The sequence below is a fragment of the Rhinopithecus bieti genome, unplaced genomic scaffold, assembly GCF_001698545.2.
Source record: "Rhinopithecus bieti isolate Rb0 unplaced genomic scaffold, ASM169854v2 scaffold_3763, whole genome shotgun sequence".
In the NCBI taxonomy this organism is placed as follows: domain Eukaryota; kingdom Metazoa; phylum Chordata; class Mammalia; order Primates; family Cercopithecidae; genus Rhinopithecus; species Rhinopithecus bieti.
The window spans coordinates 1,327,709-1,347,306 of NW_016804379.1; the positions used below are offsets into that span (position 1 = coordinate 1,327,709).

Genomic DNA, 19,598 nt, shown 5'->3' on the forward strand with positions numbered 1-19,598 from the left:
CCCCCCCCCGCCACCCTGCACTCCGGCTCCTTGCAGTTTGTGGCCAAGTTGCAGAGGCCCCTTGTTTCTAAAATACTCTTGCATTCTTAGGCTACTTTCAGTTCAGCGTAAAAGGAATCCATCGCTTTGTAGCCTGGTCAGACCGTTCCTCCAGGTCCTGGTGGTGCTTTTGCCCTCTCACCTGCTAACCGAGAGCTTCCCACGTGCACCCGCGTCTCTGCTGTTTTCTCTCTCTCCCTCCCTTCCTTTTAATGTCAGTGAGCTTTTGGGACGACACTTAGCGATAGGAGGTCAGGACCAGGGTTCATGCCCGTGCGGAGCGTAACAGGGGAAAATGCAATGAAGACACAACAAACAGCGAGCACTGAAAAACCTTTCTTTAGCCCACTCTGGCGCTGTAGAGAGCCCTGTCGCTGGCTGGTGCAGGGGGAGCCAGGTCTAAGGTGGGCAGCCCTGTCTACGCCTTCTATTTGTTTGGAACTGCGTAAAACTATTGACACCCTCTCCTTGTCTGAGACCACTTTTCTTCCTCTCACTGACCTAAGGTGTGAGAACTGGATATTGCTTTTTTTCTTTTCTTTTCTTTTTTTTTTTTTTTGAGATGGAGTTTCGCTCTTGTTGCCCAGGCTGAAATGCAATGGCGCGATCTCGGCTCACCGCAACCTCTGTCTCCCAGGTTCAAGCGATTCTCCCCGCTCAGCCTCCGGAGTAGCTGGGATTACAGGCATGGGCCACCACGCCTGGCTAATTTTGTATTTTTAGTAGAGACGGAGTTGCTCCATATTGGTCAGGCTGGTCTCGAACTCCCGACCTCAGGTGATCGGCCTTTCCTCGGCCTCCCAAAGTGTTGGGTTGAGCCACCGCGCCCGACTGGATATTGCTTTTAGCACACTGTTTGGTAGTTTGAGGATGGGCAAGGGTGGGGAAGGTTGGGGAGAGAGTTTTCATTAGGGCAAGTCCTGAGCAGCTAATTGTCGCCCTCCTTCCCTTTGAGAGTGTGCGTGCCTTCGCTGGGGGCTCTCTCTGCCTTGCCTGAGCTGTATCCCACTCCTGGGAGCTCTGACTCATTCCTGCCACTTACCACATGCGTGGAACATGACAGAGCTGGACACTTCTTTCATCTTTGCTGAGTATACACTCTCAAGTGTTTTTTGTTTGTTTGTTTTTGTTCGTTGTTGTTTTAATTTCCCAAGCCTGGGGAGACGGATAAAAAATAAAAATAAGTTCCCAAGTCTGCTTTTCCATTCCTTTAACTTGTTTGTAATGGCTTCATAGTATCCCATCAAGATAATGGCACATCCTTTTCTTAATTATTCTTCCACTGTATGATAAGTAAGTGGTGTCAAACATTTCATTGAAATTTTGTGTATGGAATTTTTTTTTTGAGACAGGGTCTCACTCTGTCACTCAGACTGGAGTGCAGTGGTGCAATCATGGCTCACGGCAGCCTCAACCTCCTGGGCTCAAGTGATCCTTCCACCTCAGTCTCCCAGGTAGCTGGGACAGGCATGTGCCACCTACACCCGGCTAGTTCACCAACACCTGGCTAATATTTTTGTATTTTTCTGTAGAGATGGAGTTTCACTATGTTGCCCAGGCTGGTCTCCAACTCCCGGGCTCAAGTGATCTGTCCCCCTCCGCCTCCCAAAGTGCTGGGATTACAGGCATGAGCCGCTGCACCCGGCCCCTTTCTATGTACTTTGGATTATATTTCCTTAGGACACAATCCCAGAGTTGGTCTGGTCACAGGGATAAATACTGGTCCTTGGCCACTTTTATAACTCTTGATGCAATTCTGTGCTAAGGAGCGTGGCTTGGCTGGTTAACAAGTAAGATGGAAATGTGGAAGAAGAGGACCAGTGGCTCTTGGAGAACTTTAAAGCCCATGATTTCATCTTTTAATTTCATTTAAGGGTTTTGATGGCATCAAAGCTTTTGAGAATGGTGATAATGTTAAAAGTATTATTGATGACAACAATTTTGACTTGGGGTCAGATGTGTAAAAGGGAGTAAAAGAAATTAGAAAACTAGTAAATCCATTAGGAGATGATTAGAGTAACTCCGGGATGACATTATTGAAACTGTGAATGGGCATTTAAATCACCTGTAATGAGGATTCAGTGACTATTTAATAACTAAGATTTGCTGGCCACTGAATTCTTACCCAATTTAGGCTTAAGTGGTGCAGACTTGGCTCTGTCTAGCAAGGTCAGTCTTTAGAAATGAGAATACAATTAATTACATGGGTTCACCACTACAGGGAACCTTCTCGCTAACTTGGCACACAGGACTGGCCTCATGCTCATATGCTGAGCCTTGTTTGCTGCTTGTGTACTAGAAGGTCATGGCAGTTGTCTTGGTAGGCTTGTGTCACCCACAGCAAGCCTTCCTCCAATTTAAACAGAAACTTGGATCTGACTGAAAATTCGTGTCTTTTTCCAGATTCTAGTCCAATATCCAGCAAAAGCTTCAGCTACGTGTTTCTAAACACATTTCTATTTGGTTTCCCTCATGATCCTTTTTATGAGGTTTAGATCATGTGTCCCTCTGAATTTTGTAGCCCCTTCGTTGAACCACTATTAATGAATTCTTGGAACTCCCTCAACCTCTTCATTTTTCATTCAAAAGGTTTTGCTTGTTTTTAAGTTTTGAGAATACATGAGGTCAGAGGGATAATATGAATCTTAGATCTAGATTGTGAAAGAACTGCTCTCCACTAGGACACCTTCACTTCTACCAGGAAATCTTATTACCTGTTTATCTTATTACCCTCTGTTTTATACAGAGATAGTTCTGGTCAGATGTTTCTGGTTAACACAAAAATGTATCGTTTTCATGATCAAACTTGTGATTCTTTTTTTTTGAGATGGAGTCTCCCTGTGGCCCAGGCTGGAGTGCAGTGGCCAGATCTCAGCTCACTACAAGCTCCGCCTCCCGAGTTTACGCCATTCTCCTGACTCCGCCTCCCGAGTAGCTGGGACTACAGGCGCCCACAAAAAATCCTAGTTTTTTGTATTTTTTAGTAGAGACGGGGTTTCACCGTGTTAGCCAGGATAGTCTCCATCTCCTGACCTCGTGATCCGCCCATCTCGGCCTCCCAAAGTGCTGGGATTACAGGCTTGAGCCACCGCGCCCGGCCCAAACTTGTGATTCTTTATGAAGACATGCTCACGACAGCATGTTACAAAAAAGAAAGAGAAAATTAGACATAGTAAAATCCCAATTTTGCACCAACCAAGAATTAAAACAAACGTATATAATGCACTGAAAAAAAAAAGAAGAAAATCCATAAAATAGTAACATTAGTTATCCCTGGATAGTAGACTTAAAATACTTTTTTATTTGCTTCTTAAAATTTTTTCTTTCCCCCCACCAATTTTCTAAAATAAAGATGCATTGCTTTTACAATGAGAAAAAAATAAGGATAATTAACATTTTTAAGCCACAAAGAAAACAGGGGTCTTAAAACTGCATTTCTTTTTTCGTGGTAGAATGAATAGAGACACAGAATTAGAAGCAATGTAAAGCAGGCCCTGTTGTGCTTCTCCATCCCTTCTGCTTCCAGAGGTGGTCAATAAGCCTGTTTGTATCACTCCTGAGAGGCCAGGTGCAGCTGTGATGGGGATGTGCCTGGCACTGTCTAGTACGCATGGCTTCCTTAGATAGTCAAACAGCAGTGACTAGTGTTGGAGGTCCTATTGTTTGAAGAGGCTATTGTTTTCTTGGAGAGGAATGAGTATCTGTGTCTTGGTAATATCCATCCTTTGAGTACCAATCATATAATTATTCTAGAATTTTGTTTCTGCATGCTGGTTAAAGTGCAATTCAGTCTACTCATTCTTTAAAACAGAAGAAACTGGTAAGTGTGGTAACTGACTTAAGGGTTTACCCAAGTTAGAGTAACTTTCTCTAATTTCTTTCTTTTCTTTTGTTTCTTTCTTTCTTTTTTTTTCCCCCCCTGGAGTAGCTGGGATTACAGGTGTGTGGCACCATGCCCAGCTAATTTTTGTATTTTCAGTAGAGACAGGGTTTCACCATGTTGGCCAGGCTGGTCTCAAACTCCTGACCTCAGGTGATCCACCCGCCTCTGCCTCCCAAAGTGCTGGGATCACAGGTGTGAGCCACCACGCCCGGCCACTTTCTCAAATTTCTATGTAAAACTACATCATGAAGGACTAGGGTCATTACTTACAGGAGTACTCGGGGGGAATCCTAGCCTTTTTTTTTTTTTTTTTGAGACCGAGTCTTACTCTGTCACCCAGGCTGGAGTACAGTGGCATGATCTCAGCTCACTGCTGCCTCCACCTCCTGGGTTCAAGCGTTTCTCCTGCCTCAGAGTCCCCAGTAGCTGGGATTACAGGCACACCAACAGACTCGGCTAATTTTTGTATTTGTAATAAAGACGGGACTTCACCATGCTGGTTGATCTTGTACTCCCAGTCTCAAGTGATCCACCCACTTTGGCCTCCCAAAGTGCTAGGATTACAGGCATAAGCCACCGCTCCTGCCCAGAATCCTAGCCTTTTCTGACCTCTTCCTTCGGCATCCTGCTTCCCTTATAGTGTCTTCCTGGCTGCTCCAGCTCCCATGGAGAAGCCCCACAGCTTTTCAGGATTAGGAGGATGTGTAAGACGTCTCTTAGTTCCTGTTTTGAATGTGGGTGGTTTTACTCTTTTGGCTTCCTTCACCCTCTGAGGCATGTAATACATTCATCATCTCTTCCTCCTCTGAGGAGTCTCAAATAATCAGTTTCCTGCCCCATTTGACCACAGTGAGACTTCGCTGGAATTCCCACAGTTCTCCTGGGATTTGAGGGCAAAACTGGAATAATGGTCTCTTGTCAGCATCCATAGCCACTGTGATCAGGACATCCAGCACAGGGCTCCTGGGGAGCCTGGGTTACCCCAACAAAACTGGGAAGGCAGAAAAGTGTGTCTCCTGACCCTAGAATTTTTTGCACTTTGCTCCTCTTTTGTGACCCCCTCTGGGAAGGGTCTCAAGAAACTTCTCATACCAAGGTATAAATGACAAAGGAGGCTTCAAATAATGATCTCTCTCAGAAGTATTTGCATATTGAAGGAAGCTAATGATAACATTTAAGATGTCTGCTATCAGTTAAGAGAGGTGTTAAGCAGGGATGATTGTTGAAAATAATCCCATCTCAGCTCTTAAATGAATTCAGTCATTCATTATTTAACAAATATTTATTGAGTACCTACCATATCTGAGGCACTGTGTACAATGAAGAATAATACAAACACATTGTGCTCCCCTAGAGCTACAGGTTAGCTCTGGGCACAGTAATACATTATTACATAAAAAAATGAGACTGATTTTCTTGGGTGGCTTATGAAACCTAATCCCATTTTATGTGAGCATTTGGATTTTGTTCAGTGCTCTTGACATCTTCATAAACCACCTGATCATGCATTATATAGAGACATTCTTTTTATCCTTTTTTTCACCTGGTCCATCGAGCAAAAACTTGATTGGAACAAGTTGGGGTCAAATAAAATTTAATTTTGAAGCAAACAATGGAATTGGGTGTTTCAGGTTTTGTCCTGTGGGAAACAGCTATTGTTTTTTGCCTGCCTGCATAGCTTCTTTTGGTAACAGCACCCTGATTTCACTTTGGGGAATCTTCTTGCTTGCCTTTGCAGGCCTTGTAGAGACAGTGCAGGATTGACTCACCTAGCTCCTAGCTCCAGGAGAGGGCACGCAGTCTCTGCATCTCCTTGGTTATAACGATTGATTCAGGTATAGACACATGAGTCACATAGGGCCTATGGAAAGCCTCTATAGGATTTTTTCCCCACAGTAATGGGGAAGGAGTAAGCCCTTTCACTGGGTTTGCGGACTGGGAAGAATCTGCTTAAGAATATGACCAGTTGGACGTGGTGGCTCATGCCTGTAATCCCACTTTGGGAGGCCAAGGCGGGAGGATCATTTGAGGCCAAGAGTTTCAGACCAGCCTGGCCAACATGGTGAAACCTGGTCTCTACTAAAAAATACAAAAATTAGCTGGGCGTGGTGGTGCATGCTTGTAATCCGAGCTATTAGGTTGGTGCAAAAGTAGTTGCAGTACTTGGGAAGCTGAGGCACAAGAATTGCTTGAATCCAAGAGGCAGAAGTTGCAGTGAGCTGTGATTGTGCCACTGCACTCCAGCCTGAGCGACAGAGTGAGACTGTCTCATGTCAAAAAAAAGAAAAGAGAGAGAGAGAGAGAGAGAGAGCGCCTTGGCTGCAGCTATTAAGGAAAATTCATTAAATAATTTTTAAAAAAAGAAAAAAAGAATATGGCCAACAAGAGAGAAAGTAGAGACCAATGCCATGAGAGATTCCTGGCATCACTTGGGCGACTGTATTTAGGTTTGTTTTTTTCAGTTCTATGAAACTGAAAAAGGGGGAGAGATTCATTGATCCGTATAGTTCTGTTTTTCATCAACTAGTTTGAGTTGGGTTTCTGTCACCAGCAGCTAGGTGAACTTATTCATTCGGCTGTACTAAATACATACCTAATCAAGAAAACCTAATCAGAAGATGATGAACTGGTTGCCTTTTCACGCATTTATTTCTTTGACATATATTTATTGAACATGTAGTTAACTGGTCATAGGACAAAACCTGCATGAAAAACTGGGCATTGTTCAGGGTGAAGTCAGTGAGGAGCACAGAGTTCTGAGGCCCCTGAAGCTTACCTAGTTCCACATGCAACTGAAACAGAATCCCAACTCCCTTTTAAATAGTGGCAGATCCCTTCAAAGCATCCAGTATTTTTTTCTTGCTCCCTCTCTGGAATAAGGAAGGACACAGTTTGAAATTCAAGCTAGACTATAAAGATAGTGGAAGAATGTCTCTGACTCTTCAGCTCTGTTGATGTAGAAGAATCAGAGTTTTCTTTCAAACCCATTAAGGAAGCCTCAAAGAAACAAAGTCTTCCTGGCCTGTTAATAACTTTGTGCTACTTAAAACACAGATGAATTTCTTTAATCCCAAATTTAGAAGTTGCAGTATCAACCATGCAAATAAAACACCTGATCATGGTTGCTTCGAGAAAGGAAAGTTTTAAGCAGTGGGGCTGCAGCACCAACAAAACTCAGTCCCTGCACTTCACGAGTTCCCTGCCAAGAGCCCCCTTCATTGATGAACAAGCCCTGGGAATGGGGCCTCTGTTTTCTTCACCAAGTAGACCAAATAATGTGACTAACAGGCGACTTGGGGGATAGAAAGGTATTTTGATGCCCACAAGCATGGTCCCGCAATGTCACATTCTTGTCATTTTTACTGCCCCTTTCTCATCTGCTACTATGTTTAGACCCTCCAGAAGAAAAATGCAGTTTCTGGCCAGGCGCGGTGGTTCAAGCCTGTAATCCCAGCACTTTGGGAGGCCGAGACGGGCGGATCACAGGGTCAGGAGATCGAGACCATTCTGGCTAACACGGTGAAACCCCGTCTCTACTAAAAAATACAAAAAACTAGCCAGGCGAGGTGGTGGGCGCCTGTAGTCCCAGCTATATGGGAGGCTGAGGCAGGAGAATGGCGTAAACCTGGGAGGCGGAGCTTGCAGTGAGCTGAGATCCAACCACTGCACTCTAGCCTGGGCGACAGAGCGAGACTCCATCTCAAAAAAAAAAAAACAAAACAAAAAAAAAAACAAAAGAAAAATGCAGTTTCATTTTTCATATCTAAATCTCATACTTTCTATTCCATGTCTTCCTCAAGTAAAGTGGCCCTTTTCATCACACACTCATAATCATGCACACATTCACAAAGTACTTGCCCAGATAGTGCATGTGTATAAACAACCCAAAGATATATATAAATAAAACCAAGTATTGTTTAGGGGTAGACTTCTCTGTCAATAAATGGATGGTAGCTAGATTGATAGCAAGCTAGCAAGCTAGCTAGCTAGACAAGTTTATAGATCTCAAAATAATTGACACACACATTTCCCAAATTCTGCTAATATCCAAAGTTTATCATAACTATGACAATATCAGTCTCAACCAGGTTACAAGTTTGTTACAAATTACAAACTACTTAAAAATAGTTTTGAAAAAAAATATCCCAAATATTAACACTAAACACTACCCTGGAGTTAGAAAAACTGTAAATGGGTTGAGGAAACTGAGGTACCAGTGGTGACATAAGGCCTTTTTGTCTGAGAGACTGTTTTCTGAAGTCAGCGTAGGATGTAGTCTAACAGACCTCCAGAATAATTCTTCCAGCTACCAAACCAGCACATTGAGACATTAAAATACTCAGATCAGAATAAGGACCAACACTAAGTTTAAATGTGTATTTGGATTAACATTTTTCAGCAGGAGTGCATGAAGATGGGAGAGGATATAAGTCAAAGACTGGGTAGTCAGGCGCCCTGTCCCTTGCAGAACCTCCTACACTCACCAAACAGAATATTAAAGCAAGAGCTACCCAAGAAGAAGAGACTAAAGATCCCAACTCACTCCTCCTGTGTTGGCCAGAAGAACCTGGGCTGTGAGTCAAGAAAAGCTTCCCAGGGAAACTAAGAAAAATGTTTTAATTATGTAGCTTGCACATCATGGTACTCAGGGCACCTCCCAGGAAACATCTAATCCACGCTCAAGGATTCTGGAAATGCAAATTCATCCTCACAGGATCAATCGGACAGCCGCCATTATTCAGGTATCACTGCTTTGCTTTGAGGAGGAGATGCAATGCGGGACATGAAACCTCCTGCCATTCTGCCTCTTCATGGGAGTTCTCCACATTCTCAAGGGCAGGAGAAGGGAGTGAGCCAAGGCAGTGACCTCCCATGGTGGTTACCAACTGGAAAAGCACAGGGCAGGTAAAGCTACTGAGAATGGAGCAGACACTTTTTTTTTTTTTTAATGTTTCAATCATTATCTCTTCCAGTCCAATGTTTTAAAGACTGGTTGGCCAGTTCAAATTTGGACCAAGTTGAAAAGTTGTCTCTAGGGTTTTGATACAATTTAAGGTCTTCTGTAACTTACAGGATTTCTATTTTATGTTTATGGCCACCTAAAATTAGTTTTTAACTGATATTTGAGAACCATAAACACTTTAGAACAATAAAAAGGAACTTTACCCAAGCAAATCTGATAAGCTAAATCAGAGCTCAGGTCGGAGGTCGGAGGTCGGAGGTCAGCTGCAGGGATGGGTGGGTGTGGATAGCGTCCAGGGCTCCACAGGCTGACCAGTGCCCCTGGGACTCATCGCCACACGGCATTGTTTTAAGTAAGTTGTTGTTTAACCAAGTCCATCAAATGACATAAACTCAAACTGATAAAAGTCTGCTGCCCTCAGATCCAGTCTCCATCTGCGAGGGAACATTTGGTGTGGAGGCCAGGAAATAATCCACCCTTGTCTTCAGGCTGACTCCAGACTCTCAGCACATTCTGCCTCTGCAATGCCTTCATCTGCTGCTGCTACGACTGTTGCTGCTACTTGCAAAGAGATGTGTCCAGCAACTTCATCACTGGGGCACAATGAGCTGTTCTTCACATTTTAGTGTCCTGGACAAGAGTGTCATCCTGTGAACAGGGGAGGAAAGAATTAATTAGGAAAATGGTGAGGAAATCCTGACACTCAGTATCCCTCCTCGGGGATGCTGGATCAGGCAATAGTAACAGTAGGAGTAGTAGTAAGAATGATAGTCATAAAAATGCTATGTGCCCGACTTAGTTTTTTTTTTTTATGCATTGACTTATTTAATCCTTACGAAAGCAATATGAGGTAGGTACTTCTATTGACTCTGTCATAGGTGAGGCAATGAAAGCACAGAGAGGTTATATCCCCTAGGTCACACAGCTGGTAAGTGATGAAGTCAGGATTTTAACCTAGAGATCAGAGCTTGAGTTGTCAAGTACCAAGTGACCCCGCCCACCCCTTGATGCCTGAGTTCCCTCTATCTTGGCCTCTGACCTATTCACTCATTCCCATTCAATGTGCTCTCCTGAAACTCTGCTCAAGATTCTTTGGCAGCATATAAATGGAAAAAGGACAGAAAGAGTTGAAAATAAAAGACTAACACTTGAGTAAAAGGACAGTAAAGTAGCTTTTTATTCAACGGTCATTCAGAAGGTATTACTTTGAGATCCTTCTGTGCTAGGAGCTGTACCAGGACTCCAGCTTCGTCTCCATCAGTTCTTTAGCTGAGAAATGGAAACATTTGGGAATGTAACCACAGTACAAGGTGGGGTGTGATGTGGACCATCCTAATGGATTATACTGAGCAGGGGGGCATTTGTCCTCAGAGCAATCAGAAAAGGCCTGTGGAAGGAAAGATAGAGGTGTGGTGAGAGGACTTCCAGGTACCAGTGAGGGCTGGGTTTAAGCGGGCTGCAGGCAATTTCAGCTGCTGTGCAGGCATTTGGGCAAAGAGACTGCGAGAGTGAATGAGGGGATGCCTTGCCTACTGTGGAATGGTGGAGGGTGCAGGCTGGCTGGAGCCAGCTCCAGCCACGCTGTTGAGGGGCGTGGAGACAGTGAAGGTTAGGCAGGTGGCAAAGCCCAGCCCGTGGAGGAGCATGAACTCCATTTTTCAGTGGGCAGTATCAAAGGGTTTGGGATAGGAGAGCAGACAACCTATGGTATTTATAGGAAGAGGAATTTGGCAATGATGTGTAGGGTGAGTCTGGAGACCAGGAATTCTGTTAGGAATGAGTCGTGATTGTAGAGATAGAAAAGAAAGGCTAGCACTGGTATCATCATAGAGATGGGGTTGCGCCATGTTGCCCAGGCTGGTCTCCAGCTCCTAGGCTCCAGCGATCCTCATGCCTCGCCTTCCTAAAATACTGGGATCACAGGTGTGAGGGACTGTGCCCGGCCACAATTCCATTACTGATTGAGCTCCCACAAAGCGCTGGTCATGCTTGGGGCTGGGGAGGGTCAAGGAGGAGAAGGGGGAAAGGGGAGAAGGAGAAGGAGAGGCAAAGGGATTTCTGGGGAGGACAGTTAATGTGTCTGAGGGATGACTGTGGTGGGAATGCAGGGAGTGCGTCCCCAAGAGAACTGAGAAGAAATAAGGGCCAAGAACTGAGTCTGTTGACCTGCCAGTTAACCAGGAGGGAGAAGAAAGAAAGAACAAAGTAAACGCTACAAAGTTACAAAGGTAGGGGATTCTCAAGAGAAGGATGTATTTCATCAGCTCAGGGAGAAAAGACTTTCAAATCAAATGTTGAGAAACCAAGGGGAATGACTTGGAAAGTAATTCAATCAGGCAATTAGGAAGTCAGCACTTATCGTTAATACAACAAAGTCTCAGATTTGATGTCCGAACATTTCGAATATCTTTGTTTGGGTAAGTTAGTCTCTGGCATAGCTGAGTGCCCTACACAATACTGGATACATAATGAGTGTTTGAGAAACACTTACTACATTTTTATTTATGCATTTATTTGTTTTTAGATGGAGTCTCTGTCGCCCAGGCTGGAGTGGCTCCATCTCAGCTCACTGAAACCTCCACTTCCTGGGTTCAAGTGATTCTCCTGCCTCAGCCTCCCAAGTAGCTGGGACTGCAGGCTCGCGCCACCACCCCTGGCTGATTTTCGTATTTTTAGTAGAGACACGGTTTCACCATGTTGGCCAGGCTGATCTTGAACTCCTGACCTCAAGTGATCCGCCCGCCTCAGCCTCCCAGAGTGCTGGGATTACAGGTGTGAGCCACCGTGCCTGGAAAACACTTGCTAAATTTATTTAAAGTATTAGAGTTGTATCTGATTCTGTGCCCTCTTCCCAGGGCAACTTTTCCTTATAAACAGAATCCTAAGTGCAGTGACTTGATGCGTCCAGCCTGCCTGTGATGGAAATCCCTATGGTGGCTCCTTCTTTCAGCATGACATGTTAAAACGCTTGTGAGGGGCAACCTAACAGTAAGGGAACGCTTTATAGTGCTTTCACACATCTGATGCCTTTGGCGTATTTGTGGAACTTACCTGTTTTCTCTCGAAGAACAAATTGCTCCTGCCTTTGTGCTTCACATAGCGCCCTTCGAGGGCAGAATCCCATTTATTCCACTGCCTTGTCGTTATTTGTTTATGCCTCTGTCTTTTTCACTTTTGACTCCCAGTATCTCACATACTGGTAGGGATAACAGGTGCTTGTTAAATGCTGATTGCATAATTAGTTTGTCTGATCAATCTATTTCTACCACCAAGGAACAAGATGGGAATTAGATTAGGGAGTTAGAAAACTGCTTAGAGGTGTGTGCTGCCTCTGGGGGATCCAGGAAAGACCTGGGACAGGCATGGGTGCCTAAGGAAGCCCATAACTCAAGGGGCCAACCTTGTAATTGTTTTCACTGATGATTCCTTTTGCACTAGTGACTCAGGCATTTTGATTCTGACCTTGACCTGGTTTAAGAGGAACAGGGAGGACTGGAGAACCAGTGCCCTCTTCCAGATTAAACAAATTATGCACACGTGCACAGGTACTTTGTAAGCAGTTTATTCTGATGATGGGGCAGGTGCCTAATATATCAACATTGATAGAGCTCTGTGACTATGGACAACTCCTGTCCTCTCTCAGAGCCTTGGTTTCTTTGTCTCTCTAGACTAGGCTGGGTGCGGTGGCTCACGCCTGTAATCCCATCACTTTGGGAGGCTGAGGTGGGCAGATCACTTGAGGTCAGGAATTCAAGACCAGCCTGGCAAATATGGTGAAATCCTTATCTCTACTAAAAATACAAAAATTAGCCTGACATGGTGGTGCAGGCTTGTAACCCCAGCTACTTGGGAGGCTGAGGCAGGAGAATCACTTGAACCCGGGAGGCAGAGTCTGCAGTGAGCTGAGATTGTGCCACTGCACTCCAGCCTGGGTGACAGAGCAAGACTCCATGCCAAAAAAAAAAAAAAGATACTAGACAGTTGGGTTAAGTGGCATCTCAGAGATGACTAAGAGGAAAAGCATTCTTTTCATTGCATTCAGAGGTGGAGGTGGAGCTACTCTTTCTCAACCTGAGCTGCCTGTTTGGGAGGAGTGTGCTCCTGAGGGTGCTGGGCATTCTCTTCCCCTGCCCAGGGCTCTGTCGGGAATATGGAAGTGGCAAGGCTTGAGAGATTACCAGTGAGCCTGCCCCAGAGCTCCTGGAGTTCCTGCAGCAAGACTTCTTCTATCTGAGACCTCCCTGAAGCAGCCCTCTTCCCTACTAGGTTTTCAACCAAAGTGACTTTTCAACCCTTCAGGATTGGAAGATGCTGTCAGTGAAATGGGGAGGTCTCCTGGCAAGGCATGTGTCTCCTAACCTGAAAATAAGATGTGGCAACCACTGGCAGGTGACTACTTGGACCCAGTGACTTCATCCTCAAAAAGGACTAACAGTTTGGGGCATGTATTTGCCTTCTGTAGAGCTGGTGGAATCTCTCAGTTCCAGAAGATTCTAAATCTAACGACTGCTTACGTAGAATGGAAAGTGTTAAAGAAATCTGGAGCACCTCTGCCTGACAACTTAACCCAGGGGTCTCAGTCATACTTTATGAGTCTTTGGGACTCACACATTTTTCTCCCTGATCTAGCATGAGTGAGAATAATGTGAGGGCCCCAGGAGATCCCCTAAACACATCAATTCCTCTTATACCTGCACTTCTATCATTAGAGAGTATTTCTTTTGGGTCAATTTCTGTCTTCCTTCAAAATCCATTCATTCACTTAACAAAGATTTTTTAAAGAACCTACTATGTTCCAGGTTCTGTAGCAGGTGCTGGAGATGCAGTGAGGAAAAGTAGTAGAGAAAGACAATTAAAAAATACACAGGAGAATTTCAAATAGTGATGTGTTCTATGATGACAAAGTAGAATCATGGGAGAGAGTAACTGATGGGGTGGAGGGAGGTCTGCTTAGACTGAGTGGCACAGACAGGCCTCCGTGAGAAGGGACCATCTGAACTGAGCTCTGAGCCATGTATAAGAAGCGGCCCTGTAAGGATCAGAAGGAACGTCCCACACAGAGGGGACAGCAAGGATAGAGCTCTGAAGTGGGAATGAGATTGCTGTATTTGAACAAAAAGACCTCAACATGGCTGGAGCACAGTGAAGGGGAAAGTCAGGGAGAGGTGGGTACATCCAATCCAAACCCCTAGTACCGATGAATGTGACCTTATTTGGAAAGAGGTTCTTGGCAGATGTAACTAAGAATCTCAAGACAAGATCATTCTGGATTTAGGGTGGACCCTACATCTAATGACTGACATCTTTATAAGAGGGAGGAGGGCGACTTTGAGACACACAGTAACAGTGAAAGGCCATGTGATGGAGACGGAGGCAGAGACTGGAGTGGTACATCTATATGCCAAGAGATGCCATGCATTGCAACAGCCACCAGGAGCCGGAGGAGGCAAGAGAGAATTCCAAGGGTTGCAGGCAGCCACCAGAATTTAGGGGAGAGGAACAAATTCTCCCCCAAAACTGCTAGAGGAAACCAACCCAGCCAACAACTTAATTTTGGAGGCCTGAATTGTAAAACTGTAAGAAAGTATATTTCTATTGTTTTACGCCACCAAGTTTGTGGTAACTTTTTTATGGCAACCCTAATACAAGAGGAGAATACTTTTAGCTAAGAACAGTTGATCTAAAAAACAAACCAAACCTGCTGGTTGCTGTCCAGAGAACGGATTATATAGGCAGGGGGAAAAAAAAAAGTGGAAGCAGGAAGCCAGAAAAGAGGCTGCTGTAGCAGGAAGCTGATAGTGGTGTGAGTAAATCAATGCATGCATGAATGAATGCACTAACAAAAGTGAAGGGGGAAACAATTGTGGGTGACTGACTTGATGAGATTGTTAGGGACTCTGCAGGGCTGGTTCTGCTCTTATTTATTTATTTATTTATTTTTTTGAGACGGAGTTTTGCTCTTATTGCCCAGGCTGGAGTGCGATGGCGCAATCTCGGCTCACCGCAACCTCTGCCTCCCAGGTTCAAGCGATTCTCCTGCCTCAGTCTCCCTAGTAGCTGAGATGACAGGCATGTGCCACCACGCCTGGCTAATTTTGTATTTTTAGTGGAGATGGGGTTTCTCCATGTTGGTCAGGCTGGTCTCAATCTCCTGACCTCAGGTGATCTGCCCACCTCGGCCTCCCAAAGTGCTGGGATTACAGGCATAAGCCACTGCGCCTGGCCTGGTTCTGCTCTTAAAGCATAGATACGTGGGCTCAAGATGGGTTTCCTGGGAGTTGGTGGGGAGCAGACCGGTGTAGGGGAAAGGGCCAGTTAGCGCAGGCCCAGGCAGAAGAGCATGGACTGAGTCACTCCCTCCTCCTCATGTGCAGCAGATGCCCAATTCCTGAGAGAGAGTGAACGTCCCAACATCACATACAGCCTCTTTCTCTGAGGGCCAACTCAAATGCTACCTTGGCCCTGAAGCATCCCCAACTTTTTGTCCCATCCATACACAAATTGTTTCTGCCACCCTTGCACTTTGGGCTTCCCTAGGAATGCCCCCTGTCCACTGCCCTATTCCACCTTGTTCATGCAGTGAAAGAGCTGCTGGTCTCATGTGCTAAACTGAGATGATTTTTAGAAAGGAGCTCCCCTTTCTTTTTCATCTCTGGATCCCCTGCAGCAGCACGCCCAGGCTCCTGCACTCAGCAGGCTTCCATAGAAGCCTCAGTTACTGAGCCGTGCCGAGGCTCGGTCATTCCACACACACCCAGAAGCTTGCCAGAACTCCCAAGTCAGCGAGAAGCTGGCAAGAGTGCAAGACACACTTCCCCTTTGTGTCCCTTTGTCCCCTCAGCCTCAGCGACAGCCTTTCTCCAACCAGTTGGCACGAGGCAGGAGCCTGGCACCTTTGTTTCTGCATATTGAGCTGATTTATGAAGGGATGTACGGAACAGGGCATGTGACGGACGCACACCCTGGTCCTGGCACTGACTTCTGCGTGTGAACCAGCCAGACCACCTACCTCTGGCTTGGGGACCGCTCGCTCGCTCTGGACCTCACTGCTGGTCTCCAGCTGGGCAGGAGCGGTCTGGGGGCTGCAGCCTGGCTCGAGCACTGCCCCTTCCTGTTGTTTTTCCTTGCCTTTCTCCTGCTTGGGGACATCACCGCCCTTCACTCCTCCAGGGGGACTATGGGGGGTCTCCTTCCCTGCAGCTCCCTCCTCCGGCTTCTTTGTTTCTTGGCTCTCCTGTTCAGGTCCCGCCTCTTCATTTTGCACCCTCTCCCCCTTCACCTCTGCAGCCTTTTCCATCTCTGCTTCCTCTCCAGCTGGCTTTTCCTCCCTGGGGCTCCCACACCTATTTTCTGCCTCTGGGCCAGAGGTCTGGGGTGCTTCCGGGGCCTCCTCCTGGGCCGGGTACTGGCCGTCCACGTCCTCTGAACTCCGCCTGGCCTTTTCGCCGTTCTTGGCTTCCTCTGTGGCCCTATCCTCCTCCTGCTTCTCTGTCCTGCTGGGTGACCTCCTCAGAGGAGGCTTTTCAGCGGGCCCCAGGGTTCTCACTCCCTCTCCTGCTGCCCCCTCACTGGACGAAGGGGATCCTGGGGCCTTGCTCTTGGATGGGAACACCTCATCCCCATCCTCTTCCTTAGCACCATTCTCCTGAGATGAGTCCGCCGCCCTGAAATCTCCAAGTTCCCCACAGTCTGACTGCGACCTTCGGAATCGCCTGGAGGGAGGGCGCCTTTTGATTGAGCCCCTTGTCCGCACCTGGAAGAAAGTGTTAAGGAAAATTATCCAAAATCCATTAAAAAAAAAGGCCAAGAGGAGGGCTGTATGAGCTTTCAATGTCAGTCTGGTGCACTGCTTCACAAGTCCACGCAAGGACTATATAATTTTCCAGGAGAACGAATCATCGTTTGCTATTTATTATAGGTTAGAGTCGTGTGGGATTGTGAAATCCCATGGTGACCTGCAGACTTACATTTTGTGAAGATGCAAATGCTTTCCATTAAGTAAAAAACAAAAACAAAACCTCATGATTTTATTACACTGTAAAACATTAACCAGTTTGGTGTCTTATTTAGCAATTTTATTTTGACACTTAAAAAAAATTGCTGCCAGGCATGGTGGCTCACACATGTAATCCAGCACTTTCGGAGGCTGAGCAGAAGGATCACTTGAGCTCAGGAGTTCAAGATCAGCCTGGGCAACACAGCAAGACTCCATCTCTACTAAAAGTAAGAAAAATTTGCTGGGTGTGCTGATGTACGCCTGTGGTCCCAGCTACTTGGGAGGCTGAGGTGGGAATATAGCTTGAGCCTGGGAGATGGAGGCTGCAGTGAGCTGTCATCACGCCACGGCACTTCAGCCTGGGCAACACAGAAAGACCCTGCATAAAAAAAAAAAAAAAGAAATTGTCTAATTGTCTATAAATGACCAGTTCTTCAAACGCTATTTCGGTAAGTTTTACCATCTTATAAGTTTCCTCAAAAATTGACATGTTGAATAAAATCTTTCTCTATTTTGCATGAGTCAGATTTTATCTTGTGAAGATGCAAAATGCTTTCTATCCAGTAAAAAAAGATAACTTATGATTTTACTGCACTGTAAAATTTTAAAAAATTTGAAAATTGAACTTTTGGAAATTATACTTTGACAAAGATGAATCTCACCAAGAAGAATATTAGAGACCTGCTGATGATCAGGCCCTGGTGCAGGGACCTCAAGGGTGCTAAGCTGGACACCTGGTGACTAGCTTCCTCTCTTGCCTGACTCTGCCCTTCCCATCCCCCATGAAGCTGGCTGATACTGGGAAACCTGAGCAGCCAGATTCCTTTGCTTCTGGAACTCAGGTCCACCACTGTCAGAAGCTGTTCCCCAGGAGCACCAGCAGAGCTGACTGAAGGTGATCTCTCTGGGAAGCATGTGAATCTCAGAATCGGGCCTCTTCTCAGCTCATCAGACTTAGTCAAAGGTGCAATGGAAATGTTCACATCAGATACCCTATCTACTAGAGTGATGCATCCTTTAAAAATTAGTATGTAAGTGGGCTGGGCGTGGTGGTGCACACCTGTAATCCTAGTACTTTGGGAGGCATAGGCCAGCAGATCACTTGAGCCCAGAAGCTGCAGGAGCTGGTTGAAGACATGGCAAAACCCTGTCTCTACAAAAAATACAAAACAAGGCATGGTGGTGCATGTCTGTAGTCCCAGCTACTAGGAGGCTTGCTTGAGCCTAGGAGGTGGGGGTTGCAATGAGCCAACATCTTACCACTGCACTCCAGCCTGAGTGACAGAGGAAGACCCTGCCTCAACAAAACAGAACAAAACAAAACAAAATAAATTAGTTTGTAAAATAAATTTTTGTAAATGTTATTTTCCCACTGATTCACATTTTGGTATTTGTCAATCCTAGTTCCCCATCTAAGAGGTTTGGAATGAATACTTGGTTTATCAGGGCCTCCCAAGCCCTTTCCTGAGACCATGATGGGGTCAGCTCTGGAAGGTATCAAGGCCCCAGCCCTTAGGACCAGCAGGGTTCCAAAATAACTTCCCCTTGCTGCTGTCAGAAGGCTGAAGCCTCCAGGCATTATGACCAGGTAGCAGCTCCTCGCTCCCTGCCTTACCCTGTGAGAAGATGGCTCTCTCTGAAGGTTCCTCTCTGCCTTCAGGGGTCTCCATCACCCTGGCTGGGGAACTTCCACTCTGGCCCTAGCCCACAGGCTCAAGCCTGCCCAAACCCCTCCTTGCCACTAGTTTATTTCCTTGAGCCCTCCCTGTTTTTGCACATTTGATTTTTTTTTTTTTTTGCTAGCTGGACTTCCTAGAATGGCCTAGAAGATCTCATTTCTCCATCATTAATTTTAAAGCCGCACCCGTTTAGCATTCCCTGGCACCAGACCCCCGGAAGTCTTAGCCCCTGCCTGGCCCTGGCCCAAATTTGTTGGCTACCTGCTTGGACCGTATCTCTGATCCTTACCTCCTCCCAGCAGGGCCAGGGATGTGATGAAAGCTCACACAGAGGACCAGGGTTGCATCTATAGAAATGCACCCTGCCGTGTCATTTTTGCAAAGGGAACAGTTTGGATGTTCTTTAACTGGGGCAAGCTGCAGGAAGAATGATTTGAGTCCACACTGGGACACTTAGGACTATTCACACCAGGCCAGACAGAATGTTTTGGAGTTCTAGGGATGCTGCCCAGCATTCTGTGCGAATCACTGATCAGGCCTTTAGCTTTTGCGTTCAGCTTTTGACATTAATGAACCATGCAGCTGGGATCAATCGTGAATTTCCATACCTCTCTCCGCAAAGGAGAGAGCACACCATCCCCCAAGCTTGTCTTGGGGTCGAATGGAATAATTATAGGGAGAGAAGATGAGCCAGTCGAGGAAGAAGGTTATCCTAGTTCAGGAATCACTTGCAAAGAAGAGGAGAGGCCGGGCGCGGTGGCTCAAGCCTGTAATCCCAGCACTTTGGGAGGCCGAGACGGGCGGATCACGAGGTCAGGAGATCGAGACCATCCTGGCTAATACGGTGAAACCCCGTCTCTACTAAAAAATACAAAAAACTAGCCGGGCGACGAGGCGGGCGCCTGTAGTCCCAGCTACTCGGGAGGCTGAGACAGGAGAATGGCGTGAACCCGGGAGGCGGAGCTTGCAGTGAGCTGAGAGCCGGCCACTGCACTCCAGCCTGGGAGGCAGAGCAAGACTCCGTCTCAAAAAAAAAAA

The 19,598-nt window shown here is 46.1% G+C and overlaps 1 protein-coding gene across 6 annotated transcripts in view; it reads right to left on the bottom strand.

Annotated features, from left to right (window-relative positions):
- Positions 1 to 7,957: 7,957 nt before the first annotated feature.
- RCSD1 (RCSD domain containing 1) overlaps positions 7,958 to 19,598 on the bottom strand; it is a 75,867-nt gene continuing 64,226 nt past the window's right edge. For 4 of the 6 annotated variants that reach the window (XM_017867602.1, XM_017867596.1, XM_017867600.1 and 1 more), the window contains 3 exons: positions 15,895 to 16,638; positions 10,091 to 10,272; positions 9,441 to 9,533 (listed from right to left, as the gene is read on the bottom strand). In XM_017867602.1, coding sequence (XP_017723091.1) covers positions 10,108 to 10,272; positions 15,895 to 16,638 — 909 coding nt within the window. In that variant the 3' untranslated portion in view covers positions 9,441 to 9,533; positions 10,091 to 10,107. Of the gene's footprint in view, positions 9,534 to 10,090; positions 10,273 to 15,894; positions 16,639 to 19,598 lie in introns of all 6 variants that reach the window. The other 2 variants (XM_017867597.1, XM_017867598.1) reach the window with 1 other exon arrangement.